At 28.9% G+C, this 25,460-nt stretch overlaps 2 protein-coding genes across 2 annotated transcripts in view; one reads left to right on the top strand and one right to left on the bottom strand.

Annotated features, from left to right (window-relative positions):
• Nucleotides 1-25,460, top strand: part of LOC145940385 (translational activator of cytochrome c oxidase 1) — a 51,944-nt gene that overhangs the window by 2,067 nt on the left and 24,417 nt on the right. The gene's annotated exons all lie outside the window — the stretch shown is intronic.
• Nucleotides 3,714-25,401, bottom strand: LOC145940659 (neuropeptides capa receptor). Its single transcript, XM_083046055.1, has 6 exons — nt 24,666-25,401; nt 13,667-13,757; nt 12,667-12,866; nt 8,702-8,944; nt 4,992-5,334; nt 3,714-4,667 (listed from the first exon to the last, which is right to left on the bottom strand). The coding sequence occupies exons 1-6, from the start codon at nt 24,943-24,945 to the stop codon at nt 4,409-4,411; spliced, it is 1,416 nt and encodes a 471-aa protein (XP_082902181.1). The 5' UTR covers nt 24,946-25,401; the 3' UTR covers nt 3,714-4,408.

Raw genomic sequence — 25,460 nt, 5'->3', positions numbered from 1 at the left:
TCACTTTTAACTCGTTCGAACTCTTTCGCGAAAATAAACATTGATTAAATTGTTAAACGCTGGTGAAATCTTAATTATAAAAGATATGGGTGATCGATTGGCACGCCGACAATTGTTGATGATCGGCGACAGCATGAGAATTATTTAGAACTTTAAGATTAATGAGCAACAAAGTTAATTGGTGCGGCACTTCGAAACCAAAACCCCGATTCTCACGACAAATAATAATCACGATTAAATCTTTTGGGATAAATAAATACGGCAGGTCGACCGATCTAATCTGATTAACGGTGAAACGAGCTACGAGAATCTCACATTTGCATCTTATTCTATCCCGCTGTTAGATTAGTGATTGAATTACAGGATTACACGAGTAGGGAAGAATACGACACGGATTAGAAACACGAAACTGCAACTGCAGCAAATAACATCGCATTATTCATAAATTAAGAGAGAAATTTATGTCCTTAATTTATTCTTACAATGACATTACTTTCATTAAAAAATTGAAAACTCATATCGCATTTAATTAGAATTGCAAACAAAATATTTTTATTGACTTGAATTTAAAAATTTTACAATATTTTAATTTGAATTACGTTTTGCCTATGTTTTTCGTTTGGAGAGAATTGTCAAAGTAATGAAAATAAGATAACAATTATTATATATCAAAGTTTTAAATTAAATTTCCGCGATTTTATTCAAGAAAAAGCTCGAGAAAAGAGAGCATGCCTTCATTAAATTTAAACAAAAACAATATGAGAAGTAGCGAGTACAGAATATTCTCTCGGGAAAATTTCTTTTAGATATATTCCGCCTAGAGTGTAAAATTTAATATCTCATAAAGATAATATTACTTTTACAGTTTTTAAAAAAATTAGTTTGCAAAGAGTGCTTATAAAAGAAACATCCTAGCTTTAGCTGATGCATTACATTAATTACTCAAGCTTAAAAGAACAATGCGTTACGTTATAATTATATATTATAACGTAACATTATAATCATATATTAAAATTTAATATTTTTAAAATATTTATTTGCAATGTCTTTGCACAATTACTCAACAATTAATTCTGATCTACAATTTGTATTTTGTTTACAATTTTCTTTAAATGTTTTTCAAACACATGCTTAACATAATGTTAATTCATCACTTCTATCGTTAATGTTACTTTCCTATTAATTAAAAAAAAACGATAAAGAAAAAGCTGAGCAACAAATTAAAAATAAATTAACATTTAATTATGTCATAATTTGATTTTGATTTTTTATGATGGAAGTGTCGGATTAAAGAAAGTTTGAAATGTTAATATGGTTTTAATTAAACATATTCCATTTTCATTTAGGGATTAAAATTATTAAGCTGATGAAACAGGATTAAAATTATTAAGCTGATATTTCAAGATTAAAATTATTAAGCTGATCGAGATGACATTATTTTAATCCTATATTAATTGGCACTTCGAAAAAACACAAATATTATATGTTCGCTTGATATCTTGAAAATAAAAATAGAAATGCTTTTCTAATATCACATATATATGTGTGAGAAAAACCTACAGTACAAACTACATAAGTACAGTTTTTTGCTTTTGATTTTGCTTTTTTGTAATATACATTTATATTAGGAGTACATTTATCCTAACTTAAAATAGTTTTTAGGATAGTTTCGATTTTTAAAAAATTATATTCAAATTTAGATATTTAAAGCAATTTTAATATTTGGAAACAGGAAAAGAATTTTTAATATAACATGTATAATTTAATACAACACATGATTGGAAATTAAGTTTTGAAACATTAATTTATATGGAAATTGACGGTAGACAATTCATCATTTTTATTTAGTATTCAAGCATATGTTTGCTGAAATTGCTTGTAATTGCTTTCAATGACAATGAATGACATTATCAAATGTTTCAGCAAATTCTTTAATTATATTTTATTTTAAAACTTTTCAATTTTGCGTTATTGCGTTAATAACAATCTAATAGATTAGAAATTTTTCTGCAATGCATTTATATGTAAAGAATATATGTATAACTAATTATATATCGTTATAAAACATCATGTTTTACGGCAACGTCATTATTAAATTTCTTTAAACGACTTTATAATATAGGTATTATTTACAAATTAATGAACAAATACGTGCAATTACTATAGAAAGCAAAGTATTTTATTTATTATAATAAATCTCTTGTTACATTCACAAATTATCAACAAATTAAATCGAAAACATTCGCCTTTAAATAAAGTCGATTCAATGACAGTACATGTGGGAGTCGCGAGGTGGTTTTCTATCGCATAAGAGTGTTCAATCAATCTCATATTTATCAATCGCGGATGAATGAAGTAATACAAAAATCCACTCTGTTGTTGCACATATCCAGGAATGTATAAATAATATTCGTCGACAATCTCGATAATCGATACATTTGGGCAACAGTTTAATTCATTCGGCGAAGGTGGAGGGATGGAAGGAGAAGGAATGTGTTCTGGAAATAAAAATTTCCAATTACGGAAATATAATATAAAATCTTTAATAGCTATGCGAAGGGAGGGGAGCAAGCAAAAGGAATATGAATTCCGTGATCCGGTTTTATATCTTTTCTGCCTTTCTTTCTCTTTTTCTCGCTCACGCATTAAAATTCTTTACACTCCTCTCATTTTGTACCTGAAGCACGAAAAGTAATTCCTTTTATCAGCATTCTCTCAAGATTACTCGGATCACGCGAATAATGAGAATATATTATGAAACCTCTCTTCTCCGACATGTTTGTTCACGCCCAACTGTATACATACAGACACACACACAAAATCACATATTTACATACATATTTTTTTTTTTTTTTATACAAGCATAATGAGCGTTCTCTCTCTCTCTCTCTCTCTCTCTCTCTCTCTCTCTCTCTCGCTATTTCTATTTTCGAAAAACACAACAAACTTGCGAGCTTCTTTCGAAAGTTGCACTGCAATCTCGAGAAACTTTGCTTAGAGCTTTTCTGCAAAAGCTTCTTTCAATTCAAGAGGTAGTTTACTCGAAACGTTACACATATGCTTATAAAATATGCTCTTGATCGAATTCCCAAATGTCCCATCTATTTCGTTGGCAGGATATGCCGAAAGGGTGCGACACGTCGTATATTTATTTTCCTTCTGGAAAATTCAAGATTTCTCAAAGGAATTCACGTCCGTCTTGCTCTCTTTGCTTTCCGCATTTCATTATCACGCGTTTATCTTTCAAGTGTTTGTGCGATTCTTTTAAATTCTGAAAAAGGATTGTTCCCCGACGGAGGGGTCACAATATATCACTTCGCGATTATTTTCTGAGGAAACATCTATTTTCCGTGTAATTTTTAATAATTTTTTTACTTTTTCGCGTCTAAAAATTGTGAAAACGTCGACCAATGAATAAATTTTGTCTTACTAAAAGTTGTACAAATAGCGAAATAAAATTATAATAAAATTATGAAAAAAGTTATCCGAACAGTATTTTTATTTATATAAATTGTTTATTAATTGTTTATAATAAAAATAAAGTATTAGATAGATATAGCATTTCGTGTATGTATATGAATGTAATTTAAAGTTATAATAATCTCTTCAGAGAGATATTGCAAAATATAATATAAAGTAATATTGAAAAATAATTAAGATTGAAAATTCTGAAATATGCAATTATAATACTTTTTATATATTGATGCTACCGAATTATAATCGAAAGATTGAAGTTTATATGTTTATTTAAGTCATTCTTTTAGTCAACTTAAAGCGCATCAATTATTTATTATTGCTTAAGATTGCAAACGTTTGACAAGACGTCCTCCTTTTTCGTCTTTCATATCTTTCAGTCTTTTGCGCTTAAAACAAACATTTGTTTATATATTCTATCGTCTATACTATTGTCTGTTATCTAGTATCGAATGTATTGGATCTCATCTTCATCTCGATTTCGCCATTTGTACATTTTCCTTATAAGTTTCTGTACGAAGCACCCGTATTAAATTAATTCCGCGCCGTGAAGTTTAATTAACCCTGCGATATTTTTACTCGATATATTGCACAATGTCTCGTATTATAAATAAATATAATTGCTGTCAATGTCTCCACATCACATTCATATCATTTTCCACAAACACAGGATTTAATTTTGCTTCGACAAAACATCACAAAATCCCGGATATGTTTTTTCGAGGAGGATATCGCGCCGTGTCCTTTCCCCGAGATAATCGTCCTTCAGCGTGGAATAATGCACGTTCTCCGTTAATCTGCCCATCAATCAACCTCGTTCTGTATGCAAAAGTGACACGGTAGCTTTTTATCCAATCTGAGGACGACGTGAGTGTTCCTTATGGATTCTTGCGCCGCAGTATTTCTTTCTATTTCCATTAAAATAAGCCGAGAATCAGATACACGTCTCATTTGCCGCGGTCATTTGTGCGATGCCATCTCCCGTTTTTTCACTCGACAAATACTTATTGTTAGTTCTACCGTTACTCGAATGCATAAAAAACGAGGATCCTCTCGTATCCTGTCGCCGCGCATCAGGACTGAGAACGTTGCAGGATCTTTCCGCGCCGCAGTGACCCACTTCGTCATCCTCGTCGTCGTAACGTAATCTTGTTGGCGAACGAAGCATCTCGTTCATATGCGACATATTGCATCTGAAAGCAAGCAAAAATCGCGATCAATTTCTATTCATAATTTCATGAGATTACGCGAGGTTACTTTGACAATTATAATTTTCAATCTCGATTCAACACTCTTTGACTTTCAAGACAAGTCAAAGAGTGTTGAATCGAGCTTCAAAATTATAAATGCAACAAACAATTTTACATTTAAAATCTAAACATTGAAAACAATCTTTCTAAAAAGATTTCAGGAAAAATTTATAAAAAATTGGGGAAATTTTCGCTCCACAAGCGAACACTTGGCAATGATAGGGTATGATTAACGCGGTAAATTACTGCACCTGCACGTATGCTTACTTAATGCTACGTTGGTGATGTATGCTTCTTACACGGACCACCTGGGATCCTCTTCTGGATCCACAACCGCATACCGTGCTATCCCTCATGCTGCTGAGATCGTCCCTCGTGATGGTAGGGCTCGTTGGTGTGCAGCACAGAGTTTTCTTGAACGCCATCCTGTACTTGGCGCTCATCACGTTGTACAGGATCGGGTTCGCGGTTGTGCTAAAGTAGTATAAGCAACCACCCAGAGGGTACAACCATTCGTTAATGTCGTCAAAGGCCGACACTTGATACACGTACAATAAGCGCTGAGCGTGGAAAGGCGCCCAGCAGATAAAAAATGTTATCACGACCGCACCTGTGGAATAAAGCTATTGATATCATTCACGTTTTATTGCGAAGATGAGGGAAAGTACACGAGAAGCTTTGCGTGGAAAATTATTAAAAATAATATAAAAGCTACAGTGTCCCATACGACTTTGACACATTGCCTTCTCTGACCCCTCCTACCCCTCATTTTAATTTTCAACATCGATCAAATATCTCACTCTCTGATAAAAATTTAAATTATATGTTTACTAAAGTGAAATTTCTTTCAGTTGAACAAAATAAATGATAAAATAAGAACGTTTTTCTCTTCCAAGATTTAATTCGTTAAATTATTATTTGTTAGAAAAGTTATCGATAAATCTGCAAATAATCTATAATGTATTGAGACAGTAAAAACATCTCTTACAAATACGTCGACTTCTACTTTGCTCGATTATATTTGTCCATTTATACTATTGTTGCAGTTTAAAAGTAGCGATATGTTCAAAACGGAAATGTTGAAAACGGAAAGAATTTAATGTTTGATCGGCATCTCTTCAGTATTTCAAATTGTCCGGAATAAAAAATAAGTAGGGTCAGACAAGCTTTAGAATTGTATAGGTTTAGTGGTTCTCAGGCAAGATTAAGAATATATATATATATATATATATGTGCATATATATATTTTTTATCGCTTCGTCTACCAATTTCTTTCTCAATAAGTATAATACTTAAGTATGTATGTATGTACATTTTATATTTTGTACATATTATTTTATATATATTAAAATAAGCAAACTTATGTAATATAACTTGCGATATTGAAAAATATGAGAAAGAAATTGGCTGGCGAAGTGATGAAAAAAAATATATATAGGTATATATGTGTGTTATATGCATGTGTGTATGTTATGTATGCATGTATATGTGTGTTATGTGAATATATATGTGTGTAGATGCCGCAGAAAAAACTTGGCTTATTTCTAGATTTTCTTCCTCAACTCTAGATTTTGGATTATCCGCGCATGAAACTAACAATAAGTGATCTTGTTAAATTAAATTATAGTTTTAGTAAAAGATTAAAGATTTCATAGACGCGTTAAAAACTTCTTCGTTTTTAAAAATATTGATCGAAAGCAGTAAAAAACATTATGTAAAAGCAATTTCTGACGAAGCATACAAAATTATTTTATTAATTCTTTTCCATTATTTACTAAAAATTGATATATGGATGATTTGTGCGATGGTCTAAAATAGACCAAGTTTCAAATGGTACTTTTGCTATCATACGACAAGCTATCTCGCGCATTTCCATAATTTATTACATATCGTCGAGCTGGAATATCTCACAGACGATATTATGTTGTTATAAATCGGCGAATTTATATATGTCGATACATCCTCATAATTTTTAACTTGAGCCGCGTTATCTACGTGACTAAAGAAATGCGGAATCGAAGCAGCTTGATAATTAATCAATATGATATGCAACAAATGACTCTCTTATCTTCGTGAGAATATTTAGAATGTGAGAACATTACAAAGATGACGTTGATATACAAAATGTATCGAAAATCGCATACAGTATAAAAGTGATTCCACATATAAAAGCAAATGTAGACAACAATTTATAATTTAATGAAACAAATGCATTATTAAAACTTTCATTATTTTGTCTCATACCAAGTTATGACACTGCTTACAAATATGAACAGAAATAATTGTATGTAATTAGATTCTACATTTTCGATTAGCATATTTGCATGAAAATTTATCTCTATTTCTGATATCACGATTTTCGATACATCTGTATAATTGCAATCGGGAAGAAAGATGATGCTTACGCAAAATGTGAAAACTTTTCTGTTGGAAATAATAAAATTAATAAAATTAATTTAAGGACTCAATTCTAATTATTTAATTTTAATTAATGCTTAAAAGATAAATTTTGTATTATACAAAACAAAACAACATTAGTGATTTAATGTGTTACTGATTGGAATCAAATGCAAGTAAAAATTATCAGTAAAATTTATTCGTTTTTTTACATGCTTCATTAGTCAAATACGTGTATAAAAATCTTATATTTTATAATTTTCTTTTTAACATTTATATTTATTATTCCGATATAAACCAGATGGTCTTTCTAAACGCATTCAATGAGAAATTGAAGACACTTGGAATCCATACGAAATCCCTTTTTGTATGTCATGAGTAAATTTATCTTTCATAAAGAACTTTATAAAAGGATAGAAAGTTCCTCTGAATACGCTACAAGAAATATGTATATTGAACGCCGCATTGCATATTTAACGTCGCATCTTTTTCGGAATAAATAAAACGTTAGAAAAGCTATTCATGTTATGAAAGTGACTAAAATGCTTTGTAGTAATCTTGAACAAGTACCTATTTCATTGATGATTCTACAAACATTAGTTTTAAAATGTATCAACTATATATGAAGAATCAAGCGAACACAAAAGTAATTTTCATCCAAAGAAAGAAAAAGATATCAGAATTTTCGACTCTACACCTCAAAGTTAACAAAGAATTGTAGCGTTGACAGATATGCTTATAATGCGAAGCTGATGTGAAATAGAACTAACTTTGCCAATGACACGCGGATTGTTGGACTGAAAATCATCTAAAGTTATGTCATTGCATACACGAACGAACTTTAATATCTTCCATCACACAGAACGTCTGCGCGAAAAGGACTATCATGCTACCTTTTGGAATTTTGACATCCCCAGTAATAACTCTCACTTAACGAAAATCGTGTGTTTGCGATGTAACTTCTTGTAAAGTGCGCACAAAATGATATTAATATAGAAGTTTAGACAAAACATTTCTTTCAACAAAACAATTCATATTTCTTTAAAAAAAAGGAAGAATAATATATAACAGCAATTTCTTAACTAAAAGAAATATCTTTTGTAAGAAGCAGGACATTTATTTAAATAAGACTTCTCTTTTTTATATTTTACATATATATGAACGATTATAAATCTTAACTTTAAAGAGATATATCTATATGTCAGAAAAAATTAAAAATGTATTATGCCATGATGCTGATATTTTAAAAAGCAATGTTGTTTTAAAAATAATCCACGATTGTATCGAGTTTAATTGACTCTAGCTTCGTTTTCTGCAATGAATCAGTAATAAATGAATCGGCAATAATATATTATTTTATCGTGTTCGATTTATAAAACAAAAGGATACGAAAAATGAAGCATCGCGGGGATTCGGAGATATAAAACAAAATGCAATCGAAATAAAATGTGGCGCGATGCGATAAATTCTATGATGTATGTTGCAGCTTATGTAAATGTATGTATGTGTATTTTCCTACGTAGTATGTATGTGTTCATTTGTGTGCGTGTGTGTGTGATTCGGAAAAGACGGAAATTTACTGAGCATTCGGAGGATGGCTTTTCGCGATTGAGCCTGCCTCGTTTCTCCATGAACGGAGCCCTCGATGCTGCGCCCGAGGCCGTTGCTTTGTATTCGGAGACCCATTCTCACATAGAGCACTGCTATGGACAGCATTGGCACGAGAAAGAATATGAGGCAACTAAGCTCATAAAGCGGGAACTTAGGCATGTTGGGCAGCAGCATGGCACACATCGCCGATTCCTCCGAATAGCGACCGGATTCTGCAAACAAATGCGAGAAACATATCTTGTTTCTTAATTTACGGTGTTAGATTATTTTATTTCCCCGTCACTTTTTCTCTGCTCTACAAGAGTAAATTATAATAATTTTTAAATTGTCATATTCGATATTTTGTAATTTAAAATTTTTTTATTCAGCAGAAAATGGCAATAATTTTTTATATTATCCATGAGTGAGAAAACATTTATTGAGACATAAGTTTCAAAAAAATATTTATTAATATCCTTTAATATACCGATAAGGATATTTCTTTTATATAATTTATGTTGTAGTTGTACAAATCACAAGATTAAATAATGATATAAATAGCTATAATTTATTAAAAAGCTTTTGTCTATTAAATGTTAGAGAATGTGATATTAATTTAATATCCTGAAATATAAATTTTCTTGCAAATGGAGAATTTTGTTATAATCTCTCAGCTATATGTTACAGTTATTGGATTAAAAAGTTTAAATCCTATCGATACAGCGAAACATTGGAACAATATTCTGACTAATCAATTCGCATTGAACACATACATTTTATACGTGCAGTTGCATAAAACATATTTAAATACATTTTAAACAGGATTCACTAAATATACAATTTGGGGCAATAATTCACACTTTTCACAATCACGTGAATAACACGTGGAGATAAAAAAAGTTGTTTTTGCGCTTAAATATTCATAAATATTTATATTTATACATAAATATATTTGGTTTAAATATTGATTTTAATTTAATATAAATATTTTTGGAAAAACTTAATTAACAAAATTTGTGGAAAAATATGTTAATGCAATTCTATGCATGTTTATATATATTACCTTGAAATAAAAATTTTAATTATTTTATCAAGTTAAAAAGTTAATTACTTTTTCTTTCGTTTTTCATTATATTAAATGTCCTCTGATTATATGACATGTTAAATGAGACATTAACATAAATGAGCTATAAGATGCAAGTGACAATATATTTCAGGCGCACTGAAATTATCAGCATTGAATTTATGAATCGCTATAATTTAAGGCGATATATTTCAGCAGATGAAATTCGCGATGAATATTAAATTCTGTTCACAGACGTGTAATATCTGTTGCGCATATTTGGCGAATGTTGTCGCCGCTGTAATTCGTTTTTCTTGCATTTTTTACAAAAAAAAATGTGAGAGTATAGAATATACGAAGAGGAAAAAAGAGATCTCTTTTTATTCATTTTTTAAACAATACACAGTATTAAATCCACGATTGCAGAATCATTACATACATTAGGACGAAGAATGGTGTACATTTGTTTGTTGAAATGAATTAAACGCGGTATAAATCGCATTAATACGAAAAATACACGTTTGTGAGATTTACTGTTTCCGTGGATCTTTTACAGGATAAATGCATTTCTCAACCCGTTAGATTTATGTATTCCCCGTGGTCGGATGTAAATTTCTCGCCCAAGCCGACGTAACTAATCGATAACCGCGATTTTGACCCGTAAATGACCCGTTATTGTCCGCGATAACAAACACCGCTGAAGGTTTCTCTTTATGCAATGTAATTACAGTTGCATGCACACTTAGTCGTTATGTACGGCGCTGATTTCTCATTGAATTTCCAAACGGTACTTGATATTATCATGTTGCTGCAAATGACACATCTGTGAAAGAGCTCTTGTTTTGTACAAAAGATAAATATCTACCATATTTTTTTGACATCTATTCTTTCTTCGAAAGACGATGTAATCGAATGCTAAATGGAAAGTAGAAAGAAATTTGCTGTAGCATAACTTTTAATCCGATTACTGCGTTGTAGCATAACTTTTAATCTAATTTCTATAAGAAATTGAGTTTTATTAACTTCTGATTAACTCTGATTAACTCTGATTATATATAACTCTGAAAAATTACAATAAATAAATATCAAAAAGGAAAATTAAATTAAATTAAATTAAATTAATATTTAATTTAATTAAATAATTAAGTAGATATAGAATAGAAAATAATAAAATAATTTTCTTAGTTATTCTAAGGAATAAAACTTAAAAACATGATTTTTTGAGGACTAAAGGATTTATATCTTTGTAAAATAATTTTCTAAGTTTTTTAAAATTAGCCATTTAGTTGGTGCACGCTATTGAAAAATTGGAAGATATGCACGAAATGTCGAGAAATCGCCGATACTGATTACATCGATTTGCAATCGGAAATCTGCGATGAAATGATCCATATTCGCATAGTCATAGCGCGGAATTCTATTCTACATGTTGCAGTTCGTCCGGATAAACATCTTCACAATATAAAGTCCAATATACTCATGATCAAAATAATCGCGACAAAATGCGATCGCAGGATTGAGATAAATGTGCACAAAATTTTTACAAAAAGAATGCTTCTCTTTTTATTTTCTAATGCTATTTCTAATTATCTTTTTCATTGTACAGATTATGAGTTCGTTGATGTTGTGTTTTTATATAATACACTTTTAAATATTTAGCCGTTTTTTTCTTTTGAAAAAATGGATTTCTTATCTAATTTTTTATCTTAATCCTAGGCAGCGTCGGATTTCATTATATATTTTACTTTTTAATTACGAAACTTTGTGAAATTACTTTAATAATTATATGTTACAATATTTGTAGAAGTTATAATAAAATCGCTCAAAATTAATTTGAATATTAAATATCAAGAATAAAAGATGACTTGATGAGTGTCACTTTAATATATTTTCGATATTATTTGAATAATAAAATATATATAAAAAAATATAAAAAAAGTACAAAATAAATATTGTAGAGAAAGACTAATAATTTGAGAAATACGTAATATATATACTATATAAATTTCTAAATTTAGAAATCAAAATTTTATGAAGCTTTATTTTTTTTATTCTATATTTATTTATGTAGTTTAATTAATTATAATTTATATATATATATATATATATATATATATATATGCATATTACACACACAATACTTTTTATATTAGAACCGCTTATTAAAAATATGATTATTAAAATAAAAGAAAACGATAAAAAATATTTAATTGGACGTTTAATTGTACGAGCATGCACTTTAAACGAGTTTATTAACCGATAGCGCGCAAATGTACTTACGAATCTTACGATGAGCAAATAGACCGACCACAATTACATGCAGATAGTAGAAACGCACTGCATTCATGCATTTACTTAGTTCTCTTCTTCAAATGAACACATCTGCACATCGTAATCGGTTTATATAAAAATCTTTTAAAAGAATACTAGAAACGCGATAAATTTATCCTTCACAGAAAGTCTATCTGCTTTATTTACTTTATTTTCTTATATTCCTAGCTATTTTTAAAACACAAAATGACAAAACTCGACTAATATTAGAATTTTTAAGAGACTAGCCTTAAACACTTGAGAAATAATCTTAACAATTAATATAATAACTAGATAATTTTTTTCTTAAAAATACTGAAATATACCATAAAATACACATTATTATCGAATACTTTTTGTATTTCTTTTTAAAAATAAGAATTTTAAAGTAATCTTCCTAAGAGATTATTGACTCAATTATTATCATGCTATGAAAAAATTATTACGAAACTTTTAGATAGACATTTCTGTGTTAGTGAGGACAATATTTATATCATTCTCTGTGAAAAATCTAAAAACTTATATCTTTACTCTACTCGATCGAACAAGTAGATTGACTATTAACACACAGAAATCACTCACTTGGCGGATATTCGATGTAATTGACGGTAGTGTAAATGGCGAAGGGCAAGGCGAAGATAAGAGCCAGTAACCAGGCACCCACGATGAATCGCACAGGCCGTTTAAGCCCGCTCATCGCATACAAATGCAAGGGATGACATATCGCTACATACCGCTCCAACGAAAACACTACTATCGTTAACACTGACACATAGGATGACCTTAAAAAAAAACGCACAAAATATAATTTTACAATCACAAAATAATTACACAAAGTGCTCATACTAATAGTTAAAGAATCCTCGAAAAAACAATTATTAATGTTAGATTTTGTGTGATTATTTTCTCTATGATACATATTTCTTTACTCTCACTTGCTTAAATTTATAAATTTTCTGCATTTATTTATTTATTTTTTTTAATTAAAGAACGTGTTTCTCGAATTTTAAAATGTAAATTAAAAAGCATTTGTAGATTCTATTATTATATGTAGTTTCTTTTTAATAAAAAAATACATTTGCAACAGAGAAAATGTAAGGAGCTTCATGACAAAGAGAAGAAGTTTGTTTTTTGCTTTTTATATGCATAAATGCAAAATTTGCATTTCTTTTACACAAACGTTTCTTATAAAATTGTGACAAAGAAGAAGTCACGCATAATCTAAATGCAAAGTAATGAAATGGGTTACGGTTAACTACTATTATATGTAGCTTTGAGACTGCTTTATGTAGTATGTTAATGAATTCCACAGTTATTTTAGCATTATACATTCTGTTTGCAGATCCTTTGAGAGAATTAGAGTATCTGCAATAGAATGCAATTCTGTAGCTAACAAAATTTCTTCGCGCAATTGCTACTCAGTTTATTTACAGTTTATTTTTATTCGTTTGTCTTCGAGAATTTGTAACAAAAATATAACTGCGTTAGAAATTATAGTCTTAAATTTGAAAAATTAATCTATTAAATCTGCTTCTTTGTTTTTCATGGTTTATTTTATTTAGCAACATTTTTATTGCCTTACATTTCTGAGACGTATGCTCGTATTTTACACAAACCCACTCCAAGTGTCCAGGGATATTGTTGCCAAAATACGCTCAACTCATTGGGTAATCCTGGAATCAAAGAAAATATCAGTTTTAAGCATATATTAGTTATCATATTTTTGTCAACTAATTCTCGATATAAATCATCAATATCTATAAGTTTATGGATAATTTAAAAGAATAGATTAGCATTGTACAAGAATTATTTAACGTTTAATTTATATTTATTATTATCATGCCTATTTTATAAAAACTGTAACTAAACTGTTCCTAAGAAAGCTGAAACAAAACTACAAGAAATCAACGAAATAATTAGAATATTGAATAACAATAATCTTTACGCACTCTTTTCTCCTTAAAATTTGTTAAGTATCTTTATCAATACAAAGGATGCGAAAAGTCTCGATAAGTAGAAAAATGCTAAGTATGTGAAAGCCAAATTTCAGAGTAATAAAAGATTTTTTTGCTAAAAAAAAACGAACGCAGATGTAAAATAAGTGAACACAATGGATTATGTAAGCGAACTAACAATAGGAGAATCAGATTTAATTGTTATAATATCATTTGCGCAAAGAACTCGTAATAATCAGTTACTAGTTACAAAGTGTACAATCAAAGCAATCAGTATTACAATTCACGCTTTAATGAATACGCTATAAATCAGTGTCTGTTTTTGAAATTTATAGCTTATAGTTCTAATTTTAAATTTTTCGACTAACAAAAGTTTTTGAGAGTTTCTGCAATATTTATACCTATCTATCTCATAACAGATTTATAACAATAATATATTAACTATATATATATAATATTAATTATATATATAATTTATAACAGCCAAAAATCAAACATGCATATACATATACATATAACAACAAAAAATCTTACGAAATAAAGTCTAAAATAAAATATGAAATTCAAAGATGTCATCTATTGCGATTTAACAATAAAATGAGTTATTCTCTTGCACGCATCATTGTTACAAGAAAAATTACAAGAAATTACGAGAAAAAAAAGTTAAAAAATATCTCCCTCCCCATGAGACAGGTGAAAAAAACCTAGCGTTACTAATTTTAAAAAATCAAATGAGAAAGTCTTCTACGCTCGTGTTTTGTTCAAAACGAATTCATATATTTAAGAGGCCAACTTTTCGAGCCATTATTAGGGTGTTATATTAAACTCAAGTTTATTCAATTTATTATACAACCGGTCTGTCTAAGGATATGTCAAGAAGAGCGATACGTAAGCAAGCGTGCCAATTCCGTATTGGTTTTTTATAACAATTGACCTTTTAATTAATCTTTATTCATCACTCACAGTGCTTTCTACCAGTAACAATTTCTCGCATATCAACGATGAAATTTTACGGGATTCATTTATCGTCTCTGAGATTGATCATATCACAACGAATACACGTACGACAATTCGAATATGACTCATTATAATACGCATAAATTTTCACTAAATTGCTCGTTTCATAGTAATTTTATTACTGCCAATGTTTAGGATTAAGTTGTTTGTAAGAATTTTTATAATACTGAAGAAGACTGCGTGCAGTTGAAACGTTTATACTTTCCATTTATATTTTATTATGTTTTGTATAATAAATTGAATAAACTTGAGTTTAATATAACACCCTAATAATGGCTCGAAAAGTTGGCCTCTTAAATATATGAATTCGTTACTAATTTTTCTTGGATGATAACAACAACCAAACTAGTAAAGATTCCAATACTAATTGTGTTTACAAGCGGTGCAGCAATTACCTGTCACCGCAAATTATTTCATAATTTGCTACGCGTTATTTGTGTCCGGTGACATAGCAAATACTTCTTACTTTTTTCACGCTTGCCAACGCATCTACTCTTTACATCGTTTATTATTATTATGTATTCGTTGCATAAAATATTGATTTTAAATTAAGAATAAATGTTGTTCAACATTTTATTGTTATATATTAAAAATAAAATTAAAAATAAACGTTTGACATTTAATTATTATACATTATTATGTGTGAAGTAATTCTTATAAAAAGAAATATTTAAAAATTTTTAAGCCACAATAAATTTATAATAACATAAAAAATTTAGAAATTGATGTAACATTATTTTATTATTATATGATCGAGAACGATGTTATAAAAATCTGAAATATAAATTTTATATTTAAGAAAAATATTGACGAAAATCCATAACATTAGCTTATGAAAAGAATCGATTTATGAAAGAAAAACGTAATTTCATGTTTAAGTAAGGAAAATTGTTTTTTTTTTTTTTCTTTTTTCTTTTTTCTTTTTTTTTTTTTGCCCTCCTGAAGAATCTGTTAGCAAAACTTGTTTATATTTTATTTCTCAAAAATTATTAAAAAATTATTGGCATGAAATCAATAATTATACAATGAGCTAACATGACAGATTAATATAGCATATATGTGACGAGGCAATAATTTTTTATTTATTTCTGACAAAGAATAAATCATCATATCAAGTACACAAAGAAACTGATGTTTATAAACTTTTGATAAAAGTAATATTTACATTTAATTTGTATTATCTGGCATTAATATATTTAGATCTTATTCGATCTTATTTCGCACATCAATGTGTGTGTCGATGGATCTTTAATGCTTACAAATCCCAAATATATAAAACGCGCTCATGAATCATGCAAGACATATAGCACATCTTGAAGGCGTTTTATTTAGGACTTTATTCCTGTATCGCTAAACCGCTACCTAGTATCGTAAAATTCCGATACAGTTTGACGATGAAAGCCTCTCAGCAATCGGAACTAATATCGTGCCATTAAAGCTTTGATCAAATACATTATATACACCATGTACATAATGATGATATCTAATATATTAATGAATGTATTCGCGATGCATTTTTGCCGATCGATAATCTTAGAGTGTTACAGAAAGTTTCTATTTTTAGGATACTTCTAATATATCATTACATCAAGTAAATTGTACAAATCAATATAGCGTCAAAAGATATAAATTTTAATAATATATTGTAATTATTTCTTTTTATTTTGAGAAATTAATTTTAAACTATATTTTATTTCTGTAACATTTACTTTTTCAATCATGGTCGGATTCGCGATATATATGTTCGAGAGATTTTATCGTTTTATCGACGTACAAAAAAAGAAATAATGCACAAATGAAAAACAAAAAAAAAGAAATGATGAAACCCAACAAATATTGTTTGTATAGATCGAGTATGTTGTGATTCCATCGGGTTTCATTCACAATCACTTGTCCGCGCAATCAAATGCCGATACATTACAAGATCGATATAAATCGTAATTAATCGAAATTCTGCCATAATAGTCGCGCAAGAGCCATTTATTTCGCCCGACTTTGAAGATCACAAAACTCATTAACTCACTGTTGATATCGAGTACGTGACAAATCCTCAAATCACTCAATAGAACGTGTTCCTGCATACATCTAGCTTTCACTATAGGCACACTAATAGTCCCTTATTAATTCGTAATGGAACGTGGAAAGATTTGCACTTGAGAATTTTAAAGATTTAAATTAATCTCTCACAGATTCGTCATATGGAGACACAAATGTAATCTACAAATTTGATAATACAAACAACGTACTCGTTTTTTGACAATTTCTCTTGAAATATATTGAGAAATATTGAGAAAGAAAAGATGAAAACTATGGACTTGTTAATTATGTGATGCTTGTGCGTTTCACTAACAAGACAAATAACTTCCTCTCGTTTTCTCTCTCGTTTTTTAATTAAATTTTTAATTAATTTCTTCAATCCTAAATATTTCTCATTACAAAATGTTATTGCGATCAGAGACTTTTTTACGCGAAATTGCAATCGTTTCAGAATCGAAGTTTTTTCTCACGAGGAAGTAGCTTGTTAGATTTGAAGTGCCTCAAGCTTTTTCTTCATATTTTCTTGGTAATCTGATATGTGATCGATGAAGGGAAACGACGTAATATACATATAAGGCTTGTGATAGGTTCGACGAATACTATTTTATCTATTAATATTAAAGTATAAAATTTCGTGTCTGAAATTCTATTCGTGACTGAAAAATTATTCTTTGCAAATAAGGTGTAAAATTTTTATGAATTAAACTCTTTTTAAAAGCAAAAAAATCAATAGGAAAATATTATTTCTTCGAAAGGAATAAAAGCGAATAGTCTAAGACCTGTATATCAAGAACATAGAAGCTTTATCGAGCTTTAAAAGAGCGCTATCATCAAGATCATAGACATTTGATACATGTACGTATTTATACAAGACAAGCTTCCTGCATTTAGATGAGCAGTGCGGCTTTTCTACGACGTCATTTTTTATTTGCTATTTTTGCTGTGGTTTTCGCAAGTTCTCAAAGCGCACTGATACGCGGATTAAGCACGACCCGATTCTTAATCTCCGTGATAGCAAACTTATCTCAGGATATCCATTCTAACTGCAATCTCCAGAGTCATTAAAATAGTTTCACTACCTTAAATTAGCTTGTTAAGCACGTCGCGAATAATATGAAATATATATGGTACGCAGCGCTTAATACAAATCCCAGCTACTTTATTATAGCATTCTTTTTTATGTTTATAAGGAGGAAAATTTTTAAAGAGAAAAATATAGAATTTTATATATTATAGTCTAAAAAATAATTTATGATTATAATTGCGCAAAAATGCGATATTATCAATATTGACTTGCACCATTATTGCTTAATACAAAATGAGATCTATAATTATAAAGTTCCAAATGAATTCACAACGTTTTGCGTGTAGCGAAATCCATTCGATATCGCTCGGTGTTTTCAGTGCAAAAAAGCGATCAATAATTAGGTATGGTTCCGCATAACTTTTCGTTTAAAACAAAATTATTCCATATTGCTTTCTGATGCTTTTAATAAAAGAAAAAGAAATTATTTTTAAGTATTACACGGTTGTGAAAAAAATTTTGCACGAAAAGTTTAATTCGATTAAAGTTCAGTATTCCTTTGGAATTATTGTTAAAAGATCCTCTCTTTCATCTTGTCCAGTAACAATATGATATATCGCCTTATAATAGTGATTTTTCTCTTACGCTCTCCGGTATCTATATGTATTGCGATGATGATTTGACAAGGACAAGTAGTCCGATTTTTGCATGCGATAAGAGAGATTGGCTTCTTTTTTTCCTGAATTATCCACATTATGTGAATATCAAAAAGAAACTCTTTTCGATCGTCACATTTATCTGTCGTGTGATATTAATTCGAAATATTTTAGAATAAAGTGAAGTAATCAGATATTTGATCTTTTTTTTAATTGCGAACTTTACAATTTGTTAATCATATTTTTGCGAGTAAATATAGTACACAAGAACAACTTAAGAAGAAGCCTGACAACCTAAAAGAAAAAGGTTTACGGAGCTTTAGGCTGAGTTTTATTTTATTTGTTTACTATTTTTAATTAAGCGCACATATCTAGTTAATTTTTTGAACAATTTAAATAAAAATTAGAAAAAAAAATTTCTAATGAAAGTAATAATGAACACTGTAATATTTAAAAAATTATATAAATTTTAGAGAAAAAATATTTTTAAAATCATAGAACATGATGTTTTCTTTGTGATCTAAAACCAAAATAACACATTTACATTCCATGATTATCTGGAATTTTTTTATTAAAAACCCTTAATTTTATTGTGAATATTTTTGTGCTTGATAACTTATATTATATTTACTACAAATTCTCTCTATATATAAATATAACGTATCAAATATAAATTATTTAGTTTTGACCATCTTAATTAATAACTCGTAAACTGTTTGTTAAAAAATGTTTCAAACATAAATCGCGACATATTAAGGGAAATATACAACGCAATAATTTTATTATTTTGTTTTTTATCGTATTGTAAAGATCATTTCTTAAAATTTTTTAATATAATATTCAATATTTTATTTGGATATTCAAAAAAATATAAAATGTTGAATAAAAGAGTATTAGAGGGTCAAAAATTAGTATATCAAAAATCAAATATTAATAAGATATACTATTTTTAAAGTAATGTAAATTTAATATAAATGATACTCGAAATGTCCATTGCGTTTAATGCAAGTGCATAATCGGTCAAATGAGAGTGACACATATATTGAAATGTTTTTATAGTTAACATTTTACATGCTAATAATACGTTCTCGCATGTCTTCAAGTGTCATAAACGGCTGGCAATAAACTTCATTTTTAAGATTCCTTTCAAAAAAGAAATCAAGTAAGTTAAATCCGGAAAATAAGCCAACCACAAAATTTCCGCCACGTTCAATCCATCGATCAGGGAATTGTCTCTGTAATACATGACGTGCTTGTGCATAATGCGCAGAACAACTGTTGTTGGTACCACATTATTGAATTTAGTAAGATAGATTTTCTAATAAAAGTGGAAGTATATTTTTTCAAATAAAAAACTAACTTAAAATACTTGGGTCCTGTTAATGATTTGTCAATAACATATACGATTATACGAATAACACTCGATTATGTTATTACCAATTACCGCATTAGATACTTAAATTTTCATGGTCGTTTATATAATTTATCTAATGAAGCCAGTATAGATTTTCTACTGAATTAGTGAATATTTTTTATGTTTATTTCTATGCGATTTATAAATATATTTTTTATCAGTGATTAAAACGAATCTAAAAATGAAATTTATCACGAATTATCGACTGTCACAGACATGCGTATCATTATGGTATGTAATGCTATAACTTCAACGAGACACTTGAAACACTTCAACGTGTATTGTTTTCATTCTTTAATCGATTACGCATCGAACGTAATGGATAACATTATTTATATTAATAATTAATTTTAATATTTTTAAATATCTGAATAATATTTTATAGTTTTAATCCTATATAATACTCCTTTAATCAACGTTCTTTCGAATTTCGGTATAAAATGTTGTTTTCCTTTTAAAAAAACTTAGGATAATCTTTATATCTTGATAAGAAAAACAAGATAATAAAACCTAAATTACTGCACTGTAATTTTTCCTTAATACTATGCGATTTTTGTTAAAAATATTTTTTTCATACAACAATTAATAACAATTTATGAATAATATTTAAAGTAGTAATGTTAGGTGACTTATATCTAGCATATCTTAATTTTTCTTTTTTTACATTTTCTATTTGTGTGTTGCATATAAATTTAGATATTTTTTTATGTACGTGTTCTTTACCTTTTTAATAGTTTTATCACGTGAAAATATGCTTACATGTTTGAGAAATTCATAAAAATATGAAAATGAATGGCATATCAAGTAGGATAATCATTGGATATGTCAGTTGCATTAGAATCGAATAATACTTGACACTTCGAACGGTTGTTGTCTGTTGGGAAAGAACGCTCGGCACTCGAGAAAGACAAAAATTAAGGACGCGATAAAATTCGAGCTCGATATTGACTGCGTGACTTTAATTATGATATATACTGGATTATTTTATATATATTTCTTATCTGCAAGCTTCAGACGTACTTTATTGCTGATGGATATTATAGCGTAATAATAATGAGGGAAAAAATATCGATATATTGATTGTACGGTAAAAAAAATTTCGATATATGCATCTTAAGGAAATTGGCAAATTATGAAAGTTAAAAATAGTATTATTTTGGCTGCACTGGAATATTTATTAAGAGCGATGAGCTTGTAATGTTTGCATATTCGTTAATCTTCATTAAGATTTTGATTGATCGATCTTATGAAGCTGATAGATCAAACTTTCGCTCGTTATTTATCCTTAAAGGATGTTGTGTCAAAATATACATTGTAAATATATATCTAAAAAGAAATCGTTTATCGTGTATGTTTCAAAAATTAGATTTGCAAACGTAGAAATAAACTGATATTACTAATATTTTCTGTCTTTATAACATTAAATAATTGTCTCGCAATATCAGAGCGCTTGATTTTTAATCACTGTTGTAAATCTGACAGATTTATTTATTTTTTGAAAATTTTATAGTGTTAGATTTTACGAAATAAAAACATCGGCTAATAAGATTTATGGAAAAAAGTAGAAATAATATAATGTATAATTGAAAAAAATCAAAAATCTAAAGATAATACATAATATCATTCAATCATATTTCTATGTATCTCATTTCTTCCAATATTTAGCAATTGTCTCATAATATCACAATTTTTGTCATATATTATCTTTGTAAAGTCGACAGTTGAAACTTCCATTTGTCATTTCAATAAATTTTATTATACCAATTTATTGAATTATTAATACATTGATACAGCAAAGGCGTTTAAACAAAGTAAACAGTTAATAAATCGGAAAAGTGGAAATGAAAAACAAAATATTTTTGTCCAAGAATCGCAAGATAAAGAGATAAAAACAGTATTTTGTCAATACGTATGAATGTGTGTGTGTGTATGTGTGTGTGTATGTATCTACGTTCAAGTATTACATATATATTTCATATTTTTATTTATCTTGAAGATCAGAAAAATCATGGGATAAAAATAATATTCTTTCTCTATATTTGTACCTATTTATTAAGTGACGAAACAATCTAAACAATATATGGAATATTGTTCGTTAAATAGGAACGTAATTCTGACAGATGGAGTTTTTAAGACGGCGCACATCGCTGGAAAATATATAACAGCGGGACAAAGGCATTTTGCCAAAGATTGTGCTTGCGAGTTATTTATTATCAAAAGAAATCGATTATTGATGCCGGTTTTTAAGATCGTCTGCTAAAAGTGTCGTGTAAGTTTTTTCTCTTATATAGACGAGGGAAATAATCCTTGATTAATTAAAAAAGATTTTCGCTGTAAGAAGGATAATAAAGAAATATAATTGTCGATTCTCTAACAGTGAGTATTCGACGGTAAATTTCTAAATAATTTGTGATGTTTATTATCAGAATGTGAATAATAAATAGGTAGCTTATTAATTTGAAGAAAATACATTGATTTCGAAAATTATATATATTATGTTTGATGTAAAAAAAACTTATAACAAAGTATGAGAAATATAACAAAAAATCGAATGAATGTTCTTGTCTCTGGTAATAAACTAAAAAAAAAATATCACCAAATTTGTCAAAACAGATGATCAATATTTAATTTAATTTCTTTAATAATTGGTATGAAAATGTTGGACAATCTGCCCAATTTTTACGCTACAACGAAAGAATCAAAATTAATCTTTGGCATGTGACACGCGGTTCTTCAGTCATACGATCAACAAGTAATGAATAGGGCACAGCAGCATACTGCATATGCCTTCATTATTATGTACATATGGGATTCATTATGATTATTATCGCTCGCGCGAAGAGACAATGCAATAGTTAGGTTACAGTAACTCTGTTTCATACAGTCAAATATATGTATATGTCTATTCTTTAGCTCAAGGCGCACCATGCTGGTCGCGACAATCTCAATAGCTGATTTAATTAATCATCACCACTAAACAAATTCATTACGCGTATAATTATCTCGATCAAAGCGTAAATAAGAGAGGATGAATCTAAAATTAAGCGAATTGTGCTATATAAAGCAAACTTTTTTACAAAATAAACAATGATTATTAACAATTTATGCATATATAAATCGTTGTATACGTTTATTTGCTTTATTGAAAGCTCAATGTAAACGCTTGATGCGATTACGCTAATTAAATTGACAAATAATTATCTGCTCTGATGCAAAGCTAACTAATTGAAAATGACAACAGAATGCGCTTAATGAAATGTAATAGCAAATTCCGAATTTCATTTGAGTTTTCGAAACGAATGAAATGGCTGGCGCGAGACAAATGCAATTGAAAACTTGATTGAAAGCTAAGACAGATATACATTTGCGTTGCGTATCGGATTGTAATCAAGTCACGCTTTCGCAAATATTATTTTTGCCGTGAATACAATGTCAAATAAAATGAAATGAGATAAGTTAGACGCGACACAAACTAAAGATTATCCGACAAATCAAACGTCCGGAATAATTTAAGATTAAGCTGCGAAAAATATAGGAAAGAAACTTTAAACATTTCGTAATTTAATAGATTGCATTAAGGGGGGAACCTGGTTTAGGAGGCTGAAAAATACATAATTTTTAGAATTTTTTTTCTCAGCTAAAATAAAACCAATTAATTCCAAATTTTAGGCACAGTTTATTATACATTTAAATTATGTAAAATAATTTTTTTATTAAAAAATATTGAAGTTTTTCCCCCCTTAATTTATGATATATTATATAAAAATAATAAATTTTTCAGAAAAAAAATTCTTAATACATATATATAATATATCTCTCTTTCTCTGCGAATCTTATACTAATTTATGGAAGCACGTAGAAGCAGAAACTTTTGAAAAAAGCAAAAATGCATATTTAAAATAATTGGATAGTCAAAATAATTGTCAATAATAATCAAAGTACATTAATTTATCTATCTTTACTTTTTATCAACTTTTTATCAACAACATGAAAATATCATATAATATAATTTTCAAATACTAAGCATTATGAAATAAATTTAAATTTTAATCATACAATTACAACTTTTATATGAAAGATAACTGTTTTATACAACATAACATTGTTTGAATATTCTAATTTGCATCATGAAAATATACATTGTATAAAGAGAAAAATTTTTAATCTGTAATATCTGGCTTTTAAAATTCAGTAATAATTTATAAATCATCTAATATATTATTACTTTTATTTATGTCTTTTTAAATTATAGATTGAATAATAAAGTTATTTTTTTTACGATATGTTTGGTCATAAAGGAAATATTTTTATTTTCTCTCCAGTTTATATAAAAAAAATGCCTTGAAAAATCTCGAAGAGAGACAAACTATATACCTCTATTTAAGATTTAAAAAACTTTATTTAATGAGAAAGAGGGAGAAAGAGAAAGAGAGAGATTAGAAGCAAGATAATTATTGATAAACCTGTATAAGACTCACCGAGAATCAAGAGAAGCAGATCAGATACTGCTAGATTGAACAGATAGTAATTGGTGGCGGTTTGCATAACAGGATTTCGTCTGATGACAATACAGGTGACCACGTTACCAAATACTCCGGTGACGAAGATCATAACGTAGACGAGTGTAATCGGCAAGACAAGTTTCAGAGGCAGATATTTCGGGCCCCAGATCGACTTTACATAGTCGGACTCGCTCAGATTCATCAGCTCCGTAATATTCGGATTGATAATCAAGAGATATCTGTCCGAAAATTCCATACTTGGCGCGTTTCATCAGCCTAATCGATCGCTTTTCCCCGTCAGTAGTGTCACCGGTCGCTCTATCGATCGAATATCCATTCACTATATCTCGCGATCCCGCGGAGTTACGTTTCCTGAATATGATGGCTCGTACTTTTTTTCTTAACAATCATTATTTCCCATTAGATAAGATTCTTATCTCGAGTAAAACGCACAGAAACTCAACACATTTGATTATTTCCTTGAGTCTCGATATGTCAATTCGAATACCGCGCGAACGTCGAATCGGTACGAAACAACTCATTTGTTTTCTCTCTTAAAAAGATAATCTGCATTAAAAACTGACTTTAATCGCGCGAAGGTTTTTTTTTTCTTTTTTTATAAAGATCTTGTCCGGAGCGAACTAGTTTATTTTATCGAAAAAAATAGCCGCGAGATACGCGGGATGAAAAGTGTTCCACTCAACAGACCGTGGACAAGTGACGCCCGGAGCGCTCTGGTCTTCGCTGACGGACCACGCGCCCATCCACCAC

This window comes from Prenolepis imparis, unplaced genomic scaffold (genome assembly GCF_030444845.1).
Source record: "Prenolepis imparis isolate NDT839.2.m4 unplaced genomic scaffold, iyPreImpa1.0 SCAF_9, whole genome shotgun sequence".
Taxonomy (NCBI): domain Eukaryota; kingdom Metazoa; phylum Arthropoda; class Insecta; order Hymenoptera; family Formicidae; genus Prenolepis; species Prenolepis imparis.
The sequence above is the reverse complement of the archived record's forward strand: the minus strand, read 5'-3'. Positions and strand labels throughout refer to the sequence as shown.

Excerpts from the sequence above, each read along its gene's own strand:
- LOC145940659 (XM_083046055.1), bottom strand. The coding sequence starts at position 24,945 with ATGGAATTTTCGGACAGATATCTCTTGATTATCAATCCGAATATTACG. Across the intron at positions 13,758-24,665 it reads TCTGCTTCTCTTGATTCTCG|GATTACCCAATGAGTTGAGC; the intron begins GTGAGTCTTATA and ends CTTTGATTCCAG. Across the intron at positions 12,867-13,666 it reads CGAGCATACGTCTCAGAAAT|GTCATCCTATGTGTCAGTGT; the intron begins GTAAGGCAATAA and ends TTTTTTTTTAAG.